Source organism: Girardinichthys multiradiatus, chromosome 3 (genome assembly GCF_021462225.1).
Source record: "Girardinichthys multiradiatus isolate DD_20200921_A chromosome 3, DD_fGirMul_XY1, whole genome shotgun sequence".
Classification (NCBI taxonomy): domain Eukaryota; kingdom Metazoa; phylum Chordata; class Actinopteri; order Cyprinodontiformes; family Goodeidae; genus Girardinichthys; species Girardinichthys multiradiatus.
Window position 1 is genome coordinate 20,861,581 of NC_061796.1, and position 15,726 is coordinate 20,877,306.

General features: G+C 43.0%; 2 protein-coding genes across 2 annotated transcripts in view; one reads left to right on the forward strand and one right to left on the reverse strand.

The window, feature by feature from the left end:
* Window positions 1–7,057, forward strand: part of spag1b (sperm associated antigen 1b) — a 22,262-nt gene extending 15,205 nt beyond the window's left edge. Inside the window, exons 14-19 of the mRNA XM_047362141.1 lie at window positions 383–540; window positions 2,593–2,734; window positions 4,415–4,541; window positions 4,637–4,795; window positions 5,356–5,673; window positions 5,796–7,057. Of these exons, the coding sequence (XP_047218097.1) occupies window positions 383–540; window positions 2,593–2,734; window positions 4,415–4,541; window positions 4,637–4,795; window positions 5,356–5,673; window positions 5,796–5,924 (1,033 nt within the window). The 3' untranslated portion in view covers window positions 5,925–7,057. The remainder of the gene's footprint in view (window positions 1–382; window positions 541–2,592; window positions 2,735–4,414; window positions 4,542–4,636; window positions 4,796–5,355; window positions 5,674–5,795) is intronic.
* Window positions 7,058–7,115: 58 nt separating this feature from the next.
* LOC124866387 (E3 ubiquitin-protein ligase RNF19A-like) overlaps window positions 7,116–15,726 on the reverse strand; it is a 29,004-nt gene continuing 20,393 nt past the window's right edge. The window contains exons 6-11 of the mRNA XM_047362142.1: window positions 12,982–13,144; window positions 12,066–12,180; window positions 11,638–11,799; window positions 10,375–10,588; window positions 10,140–10,283; window positions 7,116–9,825 (exon numbers count right to left, since the gene is read on the reverse strand). Coding sequence (XP_047218098.1) covers window positions 9,030–9,825; window positions 10,140–10,283; window positions 10,375–10,588; window positions 11,638–11,799; window positions 12,066–12,180; window positions 12,982–13,144 — 1,594 coding nt within the window. The 3' untranslated portion in view covers window positions 7,116–9,029. The remainder of the gene's footprint in view (window positions 9,826–10,139; window positions 10,284–10,374; window positions 10,589–11,637; window positions 11,800–12,065; window positions 12,181–12,981; window positions 13,145–15,726) is intronic.

The window sequence follows — 15,726 nt, forward strand, 5'->3', positions numbered from 1 at the left end:
ACCCAAGATCACCAACCCCACAGTGAAACATGGTGGTGGCAGCATCATGCTGGGGGGATGTTTTTCAGCAGCAGGACTGGAAAACTGGTCCAAGTCAACTGAAAGATGGATAATGCTAAATAAGGGATATTCTTGAGCAAAACCTGTCAGTCAGCTTGTGATTTGAGACTAGGAAGTAGATTCACCTTCCAGCAGGACAATGACCTGAAACATACGCTTCACAATAAAAAAAATAATACATCTAAAGTTGTAGGCATGTTCTGTAAATGAAACGGTTCCAACTCTCAATCCATTTTAATTCTGGATTGCGAAGGGGGGTGAAAATAGGTCACTGTATAATAAGTTTCTTTAGCGCTATTCAAACATGGTCTGATTCCTTCAGAATTACCCGGTTGCTGATCGAGCAAGATGGTCCAGAGTGGAGAGAGAAACTTCCAGACATTCCGATGGTCCCTCTGTCAGCTCAGCAACATCGAAGAGAAGAGCCCCCCAGCGAGGAGGTCCTGCGGGCTCGAGCAGAAAAAGCCATCAGGGATGCAGGTCTGTTAAAAAGATTCACTGAGCTCAACTGCTGTAAATGTACCTGGGCCATGTTTTTTAAATACCATGTAAATTGGTTCATTTTATGTTCTGGATTATTTTACAAGGGTCAGTGTCTAGTTTAAGGGTCAGTCAGTCATTTTCTACTGCTTATTCCATAGTGGGTCACGGGGGGAGCTGGTGCCTATCTCCAGCAGTCTATGGGCGAGAGGCGGGGTACACCCTGGACAGGTCGCCAGTCCATCACAGGGCAACACAAACAACCAAACACACTCATTCATACACCAATTTAGAGTGACCAATTAACCTAACAGGCATGTCTTTGGACTGTGGGGGGAAGCTGGAGTACCCGGTGAGAACCCACACATGCATGGGGAGAACATGCAAACTCCATGCAGAAAGACCCCCGGCTGGGAATCGAACCCAGGACCTTCCTGCTGCAAGGCACCAGTGCTACCAACTGCACCACCGTGCAGCCCTTTCTAGTTTAAGAATGTGCCTTTATTTGTATCATGCTTTACATTAATCATGCTGGAAGATAATCAGATACAACAATGTAGTTTTACAAATAAACTGTTTGTGTTCTTCCCTAGAAATCCTGACTTTAGGGAACATTTTTTGTAGATTATTGAACTTTTCACTCAGGTTCTTAATGTTTTTGTTGTTCAGATGATATGCTGGACACTGTCACTGTGGAAGATATTTCCTGTTGTGTTTCACTCCATGACAGGTCAATGTACTTTATACAGTAAAAGTATTCATACCCCCTGAAACTGTTCACATATTGTCACATTACAGGTTTGGTGTATTTTACTGGGATCTTGCATGAAATACAAAGTGGCACATAGTTGTGAAATGGAGGGTTTTTAAATTAAAACAAAATCTAATAAGTGTGATGTGCATTTGTATCCAGTCCCCCTAAGGCAATGTAATATAGTTGTATTTGTTTTGGCGTATGTCTCCTCCAGCTAAGCACATCAAGAGACATTTTTTTTTTTTTTTTTCCCAAAATATGTCAAACTCAGTCAGCTTGTATGGTTTTATGTTTAGGGTCCTTATCCAGTTGGAAGGTTGAGCTCTGACCCAGTCCCCTGTCCTCTTCCCTGTGGACAGTTCCCACACCATGGTGCTTCCACCACCATTATTTAAACTGGTTACGTGCTCAGAGTGTTAGCGTTCCGCCACACACTTTGAGGCCAAAACAGTTGAACTGTGTTTGTGTCCTTTCAATGGCTAGTGGCAGACCTTAAACAGGACTTCCAATGGCCTCCTTCCTGCCACTCTTCCACAAAGACCAGACTTGTTGACTGCACGACCAATTAATGTCCTGTCAACAAATTTTACCACCTGAGTTTTGGATCTCTGGAGCTCCTCCAGAGTTGCCCTGGACCTCTTGGCTGCTTCTCTGATTAATTTCCTCCTGGCTCGGCCTGTCACAGTAGGCAGACAGACGTGTGGGTTCGCAGTCGTACCGTACTCTTTTCACTTTCTGAGGCCTTTACAGAGCAGCTGGATTTATGCTGAGGTAAAAACATGTAGAGACCATGTAACATCTTCCTTCCACTTCACAATTATACACAACTTTGATTCCAATAAAATACATTGAGGTTGTGGTTGCAACGTGACAAAATGTGAAAAAGTTCAAGAGGTATTTATACTTTTGTGAGCCACTACAAATTTGTCCCTACTGTGCACTGACTATGCGTTTTCTTCATTCCCCAGTCTTTGCTACAGCTGTTAATAATAAACTTTAATAAAGAATAGAGCTGCTGACACACTTTGCCGCCCTGAAGATGCTCTGCAGCATATTGATTAGCCTGTAGTTCATACTGTGACTGACTGCTGACTCAACTCTCAGGCCCCGTGTCCAGCCAGCACAGCATTCTTCGTACAAAGTTAAACCCACAAGCTGCATAACACTGGCTTGTGAGAAAGGGGCCAGTTAAAATGTCCCGTCAGTTGGATTTATGTTGTTGAAAGAGGCGCAAATGTAAGTGGTCTGCACATGAATAATCAATATTACGTAATCGCCTCTTTATTTTATGTTTGTAGAAAGGAGAGCAGAAATCCATTTTTCAGCCTTCAAGCAAGAAGGGAACGATTTCGTGAAGAAGGGCCAGTACCAGGAGGCTCTGGGGAAGTACACAGAATGCCTTAAACTAAAGCCAAAGGAGTGTGCTATCTACACAAACAGGTTAGAGGGCTCAGTCTCACTTCCCTCCACCCTGCTGCTTTGTTCTTTCCATTGTTAGCAGACTGCTAATAAGTAAAGGAAACTGCTGCTGAGATGAAAAATCTCGCTGTGTGATTCTATTTGCACGAGTGTCACGAGCTGTACAATAAAAATAGCTTTTATATACAGTCAGACTAGAGCAAATCCCCAGGTTTACCTGTAGGCAGCTGCTGAGAAGCAGTAACTGGGAAATTAGGCTGTTAGAGGCTATTTAATCTAATCCTTGTCCATTGTTTCAATATTGTTACAGGGTCTTAAAACAATCTTTATTTAATCTCAAGTTCAGGCCCTAAAAATTCTTATATATGCCTTGATTTTCTATACTAGTTCTTTTTATTAACTTCTGACAGATTCTGAGGCAGCAGTCATTCATTCTGTGTGCTGTAGTTCTGCCTGAAGAATCTGGGCATTATTAAAGTCCATTATCCAGAGAGTAAAAAGCCTCAGCCTCACTAGTAACCTATAGACCATAACTGTTGTGAAGCTCACAGTATACTGTTTTTGAACGCATTACAGATTTATAGATGTGGAAGCACGTGCCAGGGCTGAAAAACACCAATTTAAGTGGATAAAGGTTGCTTAAGTTAGTATATAAGTTATAAGGTATTAGCTAAGTAGGTGTTTGAGTTAACTTGTGTTATTTTTTGTAATTTACATAGGTCTAAAGTTTCACTCATACTGGTCTTAAAAAATGTCTTAAATTTAGCTTATTGAAACTTGTAGAAAGCCCTATATATGAAATTGATTCCTTTGAGTTCCTACAGTGACTTGAAATGTGTTAATTTTCCACATTTTGTCAACAACCACAAACTTTAATGTATGTTATCAGGATTTCATGTGATAGAAACGGAGCAGTCCATGACTGGGGAGTGGATAAAAAGGATACATGGTGAAAATCTGTGAAATGTGTGCATTTGTGTCCAGCCCTTTTTACTCTGAATAAAATCCAATGCAACCAACTGCCTTCACAAGATATCTAATTAGTGGAGATGAAGAAACGCAGCAGACGGGTGAGGGAATAAGATGTGGAGAGGTTTATTGCAGGGTTATATTATAAAACAATATTCCATGCTTTGAATGTCTCACAGAGCTCTGTTTAATCAGTCATCTGAAAATGGTAAGGATTAACTGCAACCCTAGCAAGAGCATTAATCCATGATGCAGCTGAAAGAGGTCCATGGTAAAGTTCAAGGATCTGCACAGATCCACAGCTCTGGTGGGAAACTCTGTGGATGTGGGACATGTGGAAGAAGGTGCTCTGCTCAGATGAGACTGAAGTAGAACTTTTTGGCCTACATTGAAAATGCTATATGTGGTAGAAAACTAACATTGCACATCACCCTGAACACACCAACCCCACATTAAAACATGGTTCTGTCAGCATCATCCTGTGGGATGCTTTTCTTCATCAGGGACAAGGAAGCTGGTCAGAGTTGATGGGAAGATGAATGGAGCAAAATACAGGACAATTCTGGGGGAAATTCTGTTAAAAAGACACGAAATCCCAGTAAAACACATTTATGTTTGTGGTTGCAACGTGAAACCAGTTGAAGGGTTATGAAGAGTTTTGCAAGGATCGAACACAATTCACAGCATGTATTACATTTAGCTGCTGGTGACAAGAAATGGGTTTGATTCCAGAGCTCTGTGCTACTTAAAGCTGGAGAGGTTCATGGAGGCCAAGAAGGACTGTGACACGGCGCTGGAACTGGAACCTGGCAACAAGAAGGCCTTCTACAGACGAGCCCTGGCCAATAAAGGCCTCAAGGTTCAAAGAACTGGAATTTACACAAAAAGTGTACGGAGTGTAACATTTGAAAGCTTCTCAAAAAGTTCACACGTAGTTTGTCTGTGCTCCATCAGGACTACCTGGCATGCAGCTCTGATCTGCAGGAGGTGCTGCAGCAGGATCCCAACGTGCAGGAGGCTGAGAAGGAGCTGGAGGAGGTCACAGTGCTGCTCAGACAGAGTCTGGCCAACACCTCACAGGACAAACCCAGGAAGACTGTCCCCATCAAAGAGGTAGATCCACATTTCTTTACCGTTTCATGAATAATGGAGGCGGGGCAGCTGTGCAGTCTCACACTGGGAGAACTCTGGGTTGTGTTTTACTGTTCATGAGGTGAAAAACCATTTGAAGTCCCAGTCTTTTAGGATATGATGTGATTGTAGGCTTCCACAATATAAACTCTAGGACCTCATGGTACATCTCAATAAATTAGAATACGTGTTCCAATGAGGCTCATTTTTCAGATTAATAATACCTTTTGAAAATAACCTTTAAGCAGGTATTAAACTAGCTTTTCTTAAAGCCCACATTTCTTTATTAAATAGTTTTATTACTGGTCTGATGTGATATTCTAATCTTAAATGTTATGTTTTCATTTAAATAAATCAAATAAATGACATGACAGATAAATAAAATCTTTTTTTTCTAATTTATTGGAATGCACCTGTAGATTTCAATAGTGAAAGACAACAAAGGTGGTTTTGGTTTGAATTCACATGGATCCAAAGTGCCCCTTAAAGGCCAATGCATTGTCCTAAAGTAGCAAGTACAGCGTATCCGTCTCGTACCACAGGTTGACGGTGACGAGGACATGACTGATGTTCCAGCCTCAGAGAGCAGCTGCACAAGAGATAACATCAACCTGAAACCCAGCAGCGCCTATGAATTTGGTCAGTCTTTGAAAGCTGCCTGCTGCTGTGGAGATACAGCAGCAGGTGCTGAACTGCTGGCATCCACAGAGCCACAACTGCTTCCCCAGTATCTTAGCAACCAGCTGGATGGACACACTATCAGCTTTATCATGAAGGCACTCGACTTACATTTATTGGGAAAAAACCCCAACTTGGTCTACCGGCATCTCCACCACCTGCACACCGCTGACAGGTTCTCGGTAAGAGTGGATGTACAGTTAAATATGCTTTTAGAATGGAAGTCAATGATACATTTTTAAAAATAAAATGCAAATAAACAAAGCTGAGGTTCTGGTGCTAAACAACAAAATTCTGTTTGCAGGTTGTACTCATGCTGCTGGAGAAGGATGAACGTCGTTACATGACTCAGCTATTTGAGCATCTCTCAGCCGTGGAGAGCACAGAGTTCACCAAGGGTGATGTTCAGAATCTGGCCAATAAATACATCTGACCCCAACCCCACCCCACACGCTCACCTCCTGCTGCATGAGCTGCTGCACCTCCAATCTGGGCTGTATGCAACAGACTACACCAGAACTGAGCCCATAAAACCTCAGAATGGGTCCACAGAAATATCAAGGAACTGATTTAAACTCTTTGAGCTGTGATGAGTTTTGAATGACCCCGTATGTTTGTATAAAGACTTAAGATATCTATTTTTTTCTTCAGAACAGGTAGCTATGCAGATTTTATGTACCACCACAAACCACTTTAATTGTACATCTGGATTATTTAACTTAACAAATTAACAAATGTGGTCCAAAGCGCAACGTGGGATTGGTCCAGTTGAATGTCAGGAAACAGGCCAGTGTTTTCTCCCAGTGGTCAGATGGGATTACATAAAAGCTCATGTTCCCAGAACTGAGCTTTATTTGGTCCATGAAGCTGTTGAAATTAGTCACTTGATAAAAGTGGCTGTTATTAATCATCCACATTTAGAAGAGGTTTTCATTTCTCATAGTACTTAAGGAAACTACGGCTATTTGCCATTAAGGTAATGAAGATCTATTGCTAAAGGACCAAAAAAACCCACAAAGATAACATTTCCCATCTGTGGTGTCAGGTATGCAACAGACCTGCATGACGTCATTGCTGTTCCTGCAGCATGTCGTCAACAAATTCACCTACATGTTTAATTTTGTTTAAGCAACTATGCAATAAGATGTATTAAATCATAAAGTCCTGTTCTGACGAGATGTTTGTCCTTAAAATATAACCTGGGGTGAAGACATTCAGTCTGCCAGGTAAACCTTATACCTGCAAACGTCAGCAGCTCCATCTTCATGAGATGATGGAGGACCTTTTTGATCGTCCTAGAATGTTTGTTTTAGTTTTGAGTCAAAGTTTTAAAATGCATTTGGATTTTTTTTCCTCATTTAGTTATCTTTACATTGAACTTTCTGATGCTAAACGGGGAGCTGTTTTCTGTTCTTCATGAATGTGGTTGGGTTCAGACCCAAACCGGGGGCAAGAGGCAATAAATGCACATTTTTCATTTGTTCTCTACACCGTAGTTCTAACTGTATGTAAAGTTGTCATCTGTACAGAATTCAGAGGCCTATTGAATAAAGTCGAAGAAAATCAGTTTCATGCATGAGTTTAAGTAACAAATTCTTGTATTAGCTTAAAAAAAAAGCAGACATTTGGTATAATTTTTTTTATTTTTGTAAATATGCATTTACACGCATATAGTAAAGCAAATTACCAAACAAATATACAAACACCTTATCCCATTCTGCACAAATGACCACTGTAATCTGGCACTGGTGTGCAAATTACAACCAAATCATTTGAGTTTTGGTTAAAACCAAGAAGGGGAAGAAAGACAAGAAAAATCCTAGCTTTGATGAAGGGAATTACTGCATCTATGAAGCCTTACTCACAGAACCAAGCCAGAACCAATTGTTTGTTCAATAACAGACCTGGGTCCAAAACCACAGCTAGTAGAGGCTCACCAGAACCAGCTCAGTGGCCTCAAAGCAGACCACAGAACAGTAAATAGTCTGAGGTAAGACTCTGGGCAAAAAACACACAAAACTGACTTCAAGTCTGCTCAGCAGCACCATTTGGCAACACTAACTGGAATCACAAGAGGATTAACCCAAACAAACTCACATTTCCCATGAACCTTTGTGCATTAGTGGAACATTAATCAATCTGAAACAAGTAATAGTGGCGGTGCCTGGAGCTGAGGTGCAGCCTCAGTTATTTGCGTAGCTCTAGTGGAACATGTAAAAACAGCAGTCTGGATGTGTGTGTGGTCTTGGGTCAGGTCGTCATTCATCCCCGCGATGTAAAAAAAGGACGCACCTTACTGTCGGCAGCTGAAACGTCAAAGAATTAACAAGAGCCTGAGTGCTGTCTTTGGTAGGCTACTGAAAAGTCCTCAGTTACGATGTCCACCACAGTATGTTTCAGTGTGTGAAGAAGCTAACATTCTGCTATCTGTAATATGTTCTCCTCCGTAGAACACAATGAAGAGAAACCAAAGCAGCTTCCTGAAGGCACCATGAGTTAAGATATCAAAGCTCTCAGTGAGGTGAAACCATCATCCAGCAGAATCAGCTCTAAACAGTACGTAAACATTTTCGTTGTACAATTTCAGTCGACTGATCAACCTGCTGGTTCATTTTACAATTTCAACTTTCAGCACAATCTACAACTGCGTCCTTCCAGAGACCCCCCCTCCCGCCCAAAACAATAATACCACCGCCACTGTATTTCACAGAGCTTCTGCTCTGGCTTTCAAGGTTTTCTTGGCACTAAACAACACTTGAGAGGTTTGTGCTACAGGTATCTTCTCAACAAACAAGAAAAAGCAGTGGAGCACCATCTCCCACAGCAGATCTGTTTAAAGAAAATCTCAGCTTCATTAAACGTAGATTTTCGAGCTGAAATTATTCCGAATTTGGTGCTCAGGTTGTACAAAATGAGAATTTTATATATAAATATATATATATATATATTTATATATACATACAGTCAGTCAGACTGACTGACTGTATGTATATATATATACATATATATATTTTTTTTATCTTTATTTTTTTTTCCCCCCAACACACTTACTTTAACATTACATATTGCCTGGTCCCTAGCTCAGTTTGTCTCAGTAAGGACGAATGATTTAGGTGTGATGTTGCATCCAGGCTTTAGAGCAAGACTGAAATACTTGCAAAACTATTTGAACCTACACAGATCAATGCACGGCCAAATAAGTGCACTGCTTCCTGTAAAAAGTAGCAAATAAGGAATGGTCCAAAACATCTTGACAGTGTCAGGCGCACACAGGAACACAATCAGAAACATCTTTAATACTTTCAGATGACTGTTCTATCAAAACCTTTTATACACCCAAAGGCCCTCTGATAGTAACTTCAGTTCAGTTTTACTCAAAAGCTACTTCTATGGAAAACATGCATCCTAATGTAAAATGCATCTGTTGCGAGGGAATAACCAAAACTGCAGGTTAAACCATAAGCAGCAATTGTTAGATTAAAGAAGGGAAGGAGGTCATGTATAAAGTATGTGTGCAGCACTTAAGGTATTAAGTTCATTAAATATCAGTCTGTATACAGGAGTTCTTGGTCTGCTGCTCAGTTGGGGCTGGCTCTTGTTGTTGGTGATTGTTGTTGTGTTCCTTCAGAAGCTCCCCGGTGTTGCTGTAAGAGTCCAGCTCACTGGGACACGCAAGGCTGATGTTCTCGTCTGTAATGAAGGAGACAGGAGATGGCTCTGTACCATTACCCAGGGAGGAGGTGGTGGAGGTTGGAGACTGAAGAGGAATCCCAGCTCCGTGTCCTTGAGAGGAGGACGAAGAAGCAGGGCACGTCTCCAGGCGGTCATTCTCCACCTCGGGCAAGGGGCTGACGGTGGCAAAGCGCAAGTGGTAGTCCCCACCGCCGGAGCCATGGCTACAGGACGTCTTCATGCTTTCCAGGTCAGAGCAGCTGAACTCTGAAAAATGACTGGAATGAGAGTCGGCCACAGAGGGCAGGCTGCCACTCAGTGATGGAGAGTCAAACTCTGAGGAGTTAGTGCTGCGTTGCTCCAAGAGCTGAGCATCCATATCTTCCCGTGTTTCATTGATCTTTGTTCCCCCGCCTCCTTTCTTGCGCAGCTTGCCTTTGCTCTTTTTGCCCCCAGAGCTGGAAGAGGAGGAGAATGACGCCTCTTTGGCCCACTTAGCAGCGTTTCCTTTGCCTTCTGAGGAGCTGCAGCCCGTGGTGGGATTGGTCCAGCCGCAGAGGCCAACATTGCTGCCGTCATCGACACTGCTACTGCCACTGTGATGCCGTCGTTTAACGGGTTTAGATTCAATGTCCACCTGGACCTCCAAACTGCTTCCCTCTCTGGAACAAGGAAAGTGGGGGGAAAAAAACATCAAGAGGATGACGTGTGTGTGTGTTAAATGATAATCCCATAAAACATACTATGGAGTTTTCATCCCTACAGATAACACAATCACTGATTAAATGATTGTATTTTGAATAGTGAACTAGTAATATGTAAAACCGTATGTGTTGTTGCTAGCAGCCCAGACAATATCATCAACAATGGGTCTGCTTTAGAGGATGGTTCCGGAGAGAGATCAGCTACAACAATCAACACAAACACTTTCCATGATCTCTTCTGTTAACTTTAGCCAGATAAAAACTATGCTCACCTGTCCGGAGGCATGTAGGCATTAAGAATGGATCCAGCCATTGCTTTGGTGCTTGCGTTATCACTAACTGTGCCCAGGCTGACAGTAGCAGACTCCCCACTGAGACTGCAGCGTTCCTTCTGCACATCAGCCTGAACCTCCATCCTGACAGCATGTGAGGCAGGGACAGATTTAGATGAAGCAAACAGAGGACCTCACAAGATGAAAACTGGCTTTAATGGTTAGATGTTAGCACCTGTGTAGGTAATTGACCATAGCGCTGCCGGACAGGCTGCCATTGATGCTGGCTCCAGCCAGAGCCATGGTGGAGGCTGTCTCACTCAGGTTGTCTCTGGCGGTTCCGAGGCGGTCCATGTGGCTGCCGCTGGCACTCAAGCTACCGGTCATCCCCCCGACACTGCCTTCACCTATACTGGGATTGTTCCTGGTGTCTGCTACTGATGTGGTATCTATGAAGAGGACGAAGCACAAAAACATTAGAATCCATAGAAGCATTAATGATTAGTACAGTGCCTTGCACAAGTATTCACACTGCTCAAGCCATCATTTGAAAATGGGAAAGGTTTGGCACAAAGCAAATCTAGCAGGACATATCCATCCATCTGAACTAACAGGCTGGGTAAGGAACAGTGATAGTCAAGAGAAGCAGCCAACTCCGGAGGAGCTGTAAAGATCTGCATGTTAAGTAGAAGAATCTGTTGACAGGAGGAATAATTTGGCCTTTAGGAAAGACTGGCAATATGAAAGCCATTGTTGGAAGACTGCCTGTTTGCAGTTCGCTTCAAACCATGTAGAGGACACAGTAAACATACAGAACTGAACTTTTTCTGTCACCTTGAACATAACGGCCCCATGGAGAAACACAGTGGTTGCAGCATCATGCTGTGGGGCCAATTTTCTTCAGCATTCACAGGATAACTTTTCAGAGTTGGAAAGTTAGACGACGATTAAGAGTCACCAGGAGCAGGGGCCGTACATAGACCATGCTCCTAAACTCTGTCCCAACAGGGGTGGGTGGAGAATGATTATTGTCCTCCAATGATTCTTCTAATAGGACTAAATAAAGTCACTGTAGGCAAATTTCAGTTTATTTCTATCATGTTTGTCTGCTAAACATGGATTTGTGGGACATCTCTGAGCTAAAACTGGACTTGACTGTGGAAGCGGAGGGGTACTGCGTCGGCATCAGGAGATATGACCAATACGGATCGGTTCTTTAATGTTCCACCAAATTCTCGGCAGTACAACATTTCAGCATATTTCCAACTAAACAAATTAGCAGGAAAAAAGGGAAATAAAACGTTTTCTGCGGCAGGCAAAAAAATCCTAACCCCGGCACTGTACTAGCAAGGCAGCTTTCAAGCTGCTTGTCCTCCTCTACCCCATTTCCTGTCAGTCCATTTTCAAAATAAAGGTCACTAGTGCCACAGAAATTTGAAGAACAAACAAAAAACAAGGCAAAATGTTATTGCTTTTGCAGCACATTAGTAAAACATACCAGTAGCGGCTGTTCCACTGCCACCATTCATGCCGTTCTCGTCATCAAACTCTATGCGCACTCCTTTTCCATTTCCAGCAGAAACTCCGCAGCCTCCACTGCGGCACAGGGAGATGGGCACCACGCCGTAGACATATGCCAGCATGATGGGTACCCCGATGCCTTATAGGTGGAAGAGACAGCTGTGTGAGAAACAAACTAGACCAGTCTCCATTAGAGACCACTGCTGCCAGACACACACTAAACCTCGCTCAGACATTTAAAAACAAACAAACTTTAGCAGAGGATGATACTGAGCCTCAAAATGAGGAAATGCCTTAAGACTGCAAAGTCAAACAAGAAGCGAGGATGTCAAAGATTTCTCAACATGCAACGACATCGATGAGGAAGGAAGCCAGACAAAAAGGAGAGGTTGAGAACAGACTGACCGACAGTGACTGCAGCCACCACAGGGGACACGATGGCAGAGAGAGTCACTCCACCAGCAATCACCAGGTTCCTCTCGTGGTTGGAAATATCTTTGCCTTCATAGCGGTTATGGATCTGACAGGAGAGAGAACACTTGTGAGCGTCACAGTCGAGACATGAAGAAACATCCGTTTCTACAGATGATGAAGTGGAAGCTAGCCCCTGCCTTTAGGACACCGTTTAGTGGTTATATACATTAGCAGGGTAGTGATTAAATAGTTTACTTGCAAATATAGATGTTTTTAGAGAGTTGAAGTTACTTTTTATCTTGTGACTCTACATTTGGGATTTAAAAAGTTTCTAGCTCCTGGCAGAGAGGATGAAACATTTCCCAAACATGGCACGACTCGTCACAGAAATGAGGGAAAGACAAGAGAGTTGAGTAGCTTTTAATGCTTCCGTCCACCTCATAACTATAACTATCCCTTTTTTTTTTTTTTATCTGAGCGGATGATAATTTCACTACAGCACACGATAAACGACCAACTTTCTCATAGGCAGTTTTACAGAATTCTAGACAAACCATGACCCAGGTTTAATCACATCTAGACATTGTTTTATTTCTTTTGGAGAAATGTTTCTTGGCTCTGGCTTCTTTCTGGCAGGGAAGACTGTGGGATTTTTGAGTAGTAGTAATTCCCCATTATTGGAAAGAAGCCTTCACACAACTACACATGAAGAATGTTCTTTAATCAAATCAGTAGTTTGCCACAGAAGACAGTTCACTCTGTTCAGACTATGTAGGTGGAAAATGTCTGTCATGCTGGGTATAACCAAGTACACCGATTCATCTACAGCTCTGACAATTATCCATGTAGTAAAGCAGAAATAAAGGCTTAAAATAGAGAATTTCTCCTCAGTAGTGCTCTGCCTCACCTTCCTTCCCACGTATACAGGTATGCCGATGATCATGGCGGGGATGGCTATCCCAGCAATTAGTGCGATTCCAACAGGGGCACCCACCAGTGTTCCCAGTTGCCAAAGGATCTTCTTCTTCCTGCTCCAGGGCTTCTTCCCCCAGAACGTGCAGCCTGACGGACTGAAACAAGTAAATAAGACCAATGGTTCACTAACTGCTCACTAAACTGTGGAAAGAATAATAATAGCAGCCTCCTCTACGGAGACAGAAAATAAAAACATGGAAGATGTGAACCACCACAACTAAACCGAACACAAACAGCATATTCATTTCAATAATGATCAGTAAAAAGCAGATGTGTGCTGGTTACCAGTATCAAGGTGTGCCAAGGTCTTAAAAACGTGTTCCTGAATCACAACTATTTTCAAAACCATCCTTTTCATATCATCCACATGGTGTCAAGTGATTTTGATGAGAAGCCAACATGGACTGAATTTTTTTTGGGCTGCTTGAGACAAAGAGCAACACAGAGTGACCCCTCCCCATTCTGTTGCTGCAACCTTTCAGTTAGCGTTAGGCATTGAGCCCAGGAGCAAATTAGTTCACACAGAACGGTCCTTATTTAGCATAGACATCCCAACCAGATAACAGAGACAATAGCCAAAGTCAAAACAGTAGACAAGAAAAGTGTTAATATCCTGTATGGAAATGTGTACATCTGATTCAGTTGTGCATTCCAATTTTCTTTCATTTGGCTGCCAATTTGTTTTTGAACTATGTTTTAAAACAATCATGGATCTGGCGCATACAGAACAGATTTTTTGCCGTGTAAACAAGAACCGCAGTAGCCCTGTACAACAGTCTTTCTGGTCATTTTGCAGAATATTTTCTTTAGTGATCAACTACAGTAGCAGGGTAGGTGGCTACAGGTTCCTGTGTTTTTCTACTCTAATTGTCAGCTTCAGTTTTGAATAGCTGACTGAGCAGTCAGCTGATTAAAAGTTTCTCCTACGTTAAACCGTACCACAGTAGTGTGGATCTGAACTTTGCACCGGGGCATCTCAAAGGTGGAGCTCAGACCGACATATCATCATCACTAATAAGCTAATATTTAAACAGAGTTTAAACTTCCAGCAGCTCATTGTTTCGGTCAGGTGAGGCTGCAGAGAGGGGAGGTGCTAAGCGTTTCTGTTATTGTGACACTGCTCCCGGAAGAAGCGTGACAGTTTGGGCAAATGAGAATGGATCGGTTTGTATCGATTTTGAAGCAAATCACATTCTTTGAATAATTAATTTTTTTGCATTGATTATAACGAAATATCAATTATTTTGACATCCCTAATAAAGTGTGGGCTTAAAGGGCACCAAAACTCCATCTAAATAATAAAATATATAACTAGGTAATTAAAGTTAATTAAATATTATGGCTTACCAGATATTGTGTCCAAGCAGTGCTATGCAGTTGCCATTTTGCACACTGTGAAACTGCCATGACAACTACGATTCCAAGATGGCGCCGCAGATGGTCGCCTCGGCGTGTTGGTGCGCATTGTTTTGTTTTGTTTTTTGCTTTAAAACGGTCTTCTGTGATGGTACCCGGAGCTCTCTCACCAGAGAAGAACTCATGAACATCAGGGCTACTACACCAGAGGAGTTATTTCCAACATTTCTGCCTACTGCTCTGGAATATTTGGACATTCTGGTTAAAGGTTCCGCTCACCTTTGTTCACGCGGTGAAACGCCGGAAGAGAGGGAAACGGGCTGGGGTGCTGGTACGACTTCACCAGCGTGGACTACGAACACCGTTACCTGGAATATTTCTCTCTAACGTGCGCTCACTTCCCAACAAAATGGAGGAACTACAACTGCTGTTGGGGAAAAACAGGGACTTTTATTCATCGGCAGTTTTGTGCTTCACGGAGACGTGGCTGTGTGGATTAATACCGGACTCTGCGCTGCAGCTGGCAGGATTCCAGCTCTACAGAGCGGACAGAGACACGGAACTCTCCGGCAAAGCGAAAGGTGGAGGAATCTGTTTTTACCTCAACAGTGGTTGGTGCAACGACGTGACAGTGATTCAGCAGCACTGTTCTCCAGACCTGGAAGCCTTCATCATAAGACCGGTAAGTCTTTCTATTCCCCCCGTGAGTTCGCTTCGTTCATCCTGGTCGGTGTTTACATCCCGCCGCAAGCTAACGTGCAGGTCGCACAGCGCATGCTCACCGACCAGATACTGAGTGTGGAGCGGACCAACCCGGACTCCTTAGTTATCGTCGTTGGCGACTTTAACAAAGGTAATCTGACCCAAGAACTCCCCAAATATAGACAGTTTATAAAATGTCCGACCAGAGAGGACAACATTCTGGATCACTGTTACACCACCATCAGAGACGCTTATCACGCCGTCCCACGTGCTGCACTGGGCCAATCCGACCACATCATGGTCCACCTGATTCTTGCATACAGGCAGAAACTAAAGCTCTGCAAACCTGTGGTGAGGACGACAAGGAAGTGGAGCAGTGAGGCTGTGGAGAATCTCCAGGCGTGTTTAGGCTGTACAGACTGGGATGTGTTCAGGACTACTACCAACAGTCTGGACGAGTACACAGAGGCTGTGACTTCCTACATCAGCTTCTGTGAGGACAGCTGTGTACCATCATACACCAGGGTGAGTTACAACAACGACAAACCCTGGTTCACAGCTAAACTCAGAAGGTTAAGACTGGATAAGGAAGAGACCTTCAGGAGTGGGGACAAAGACA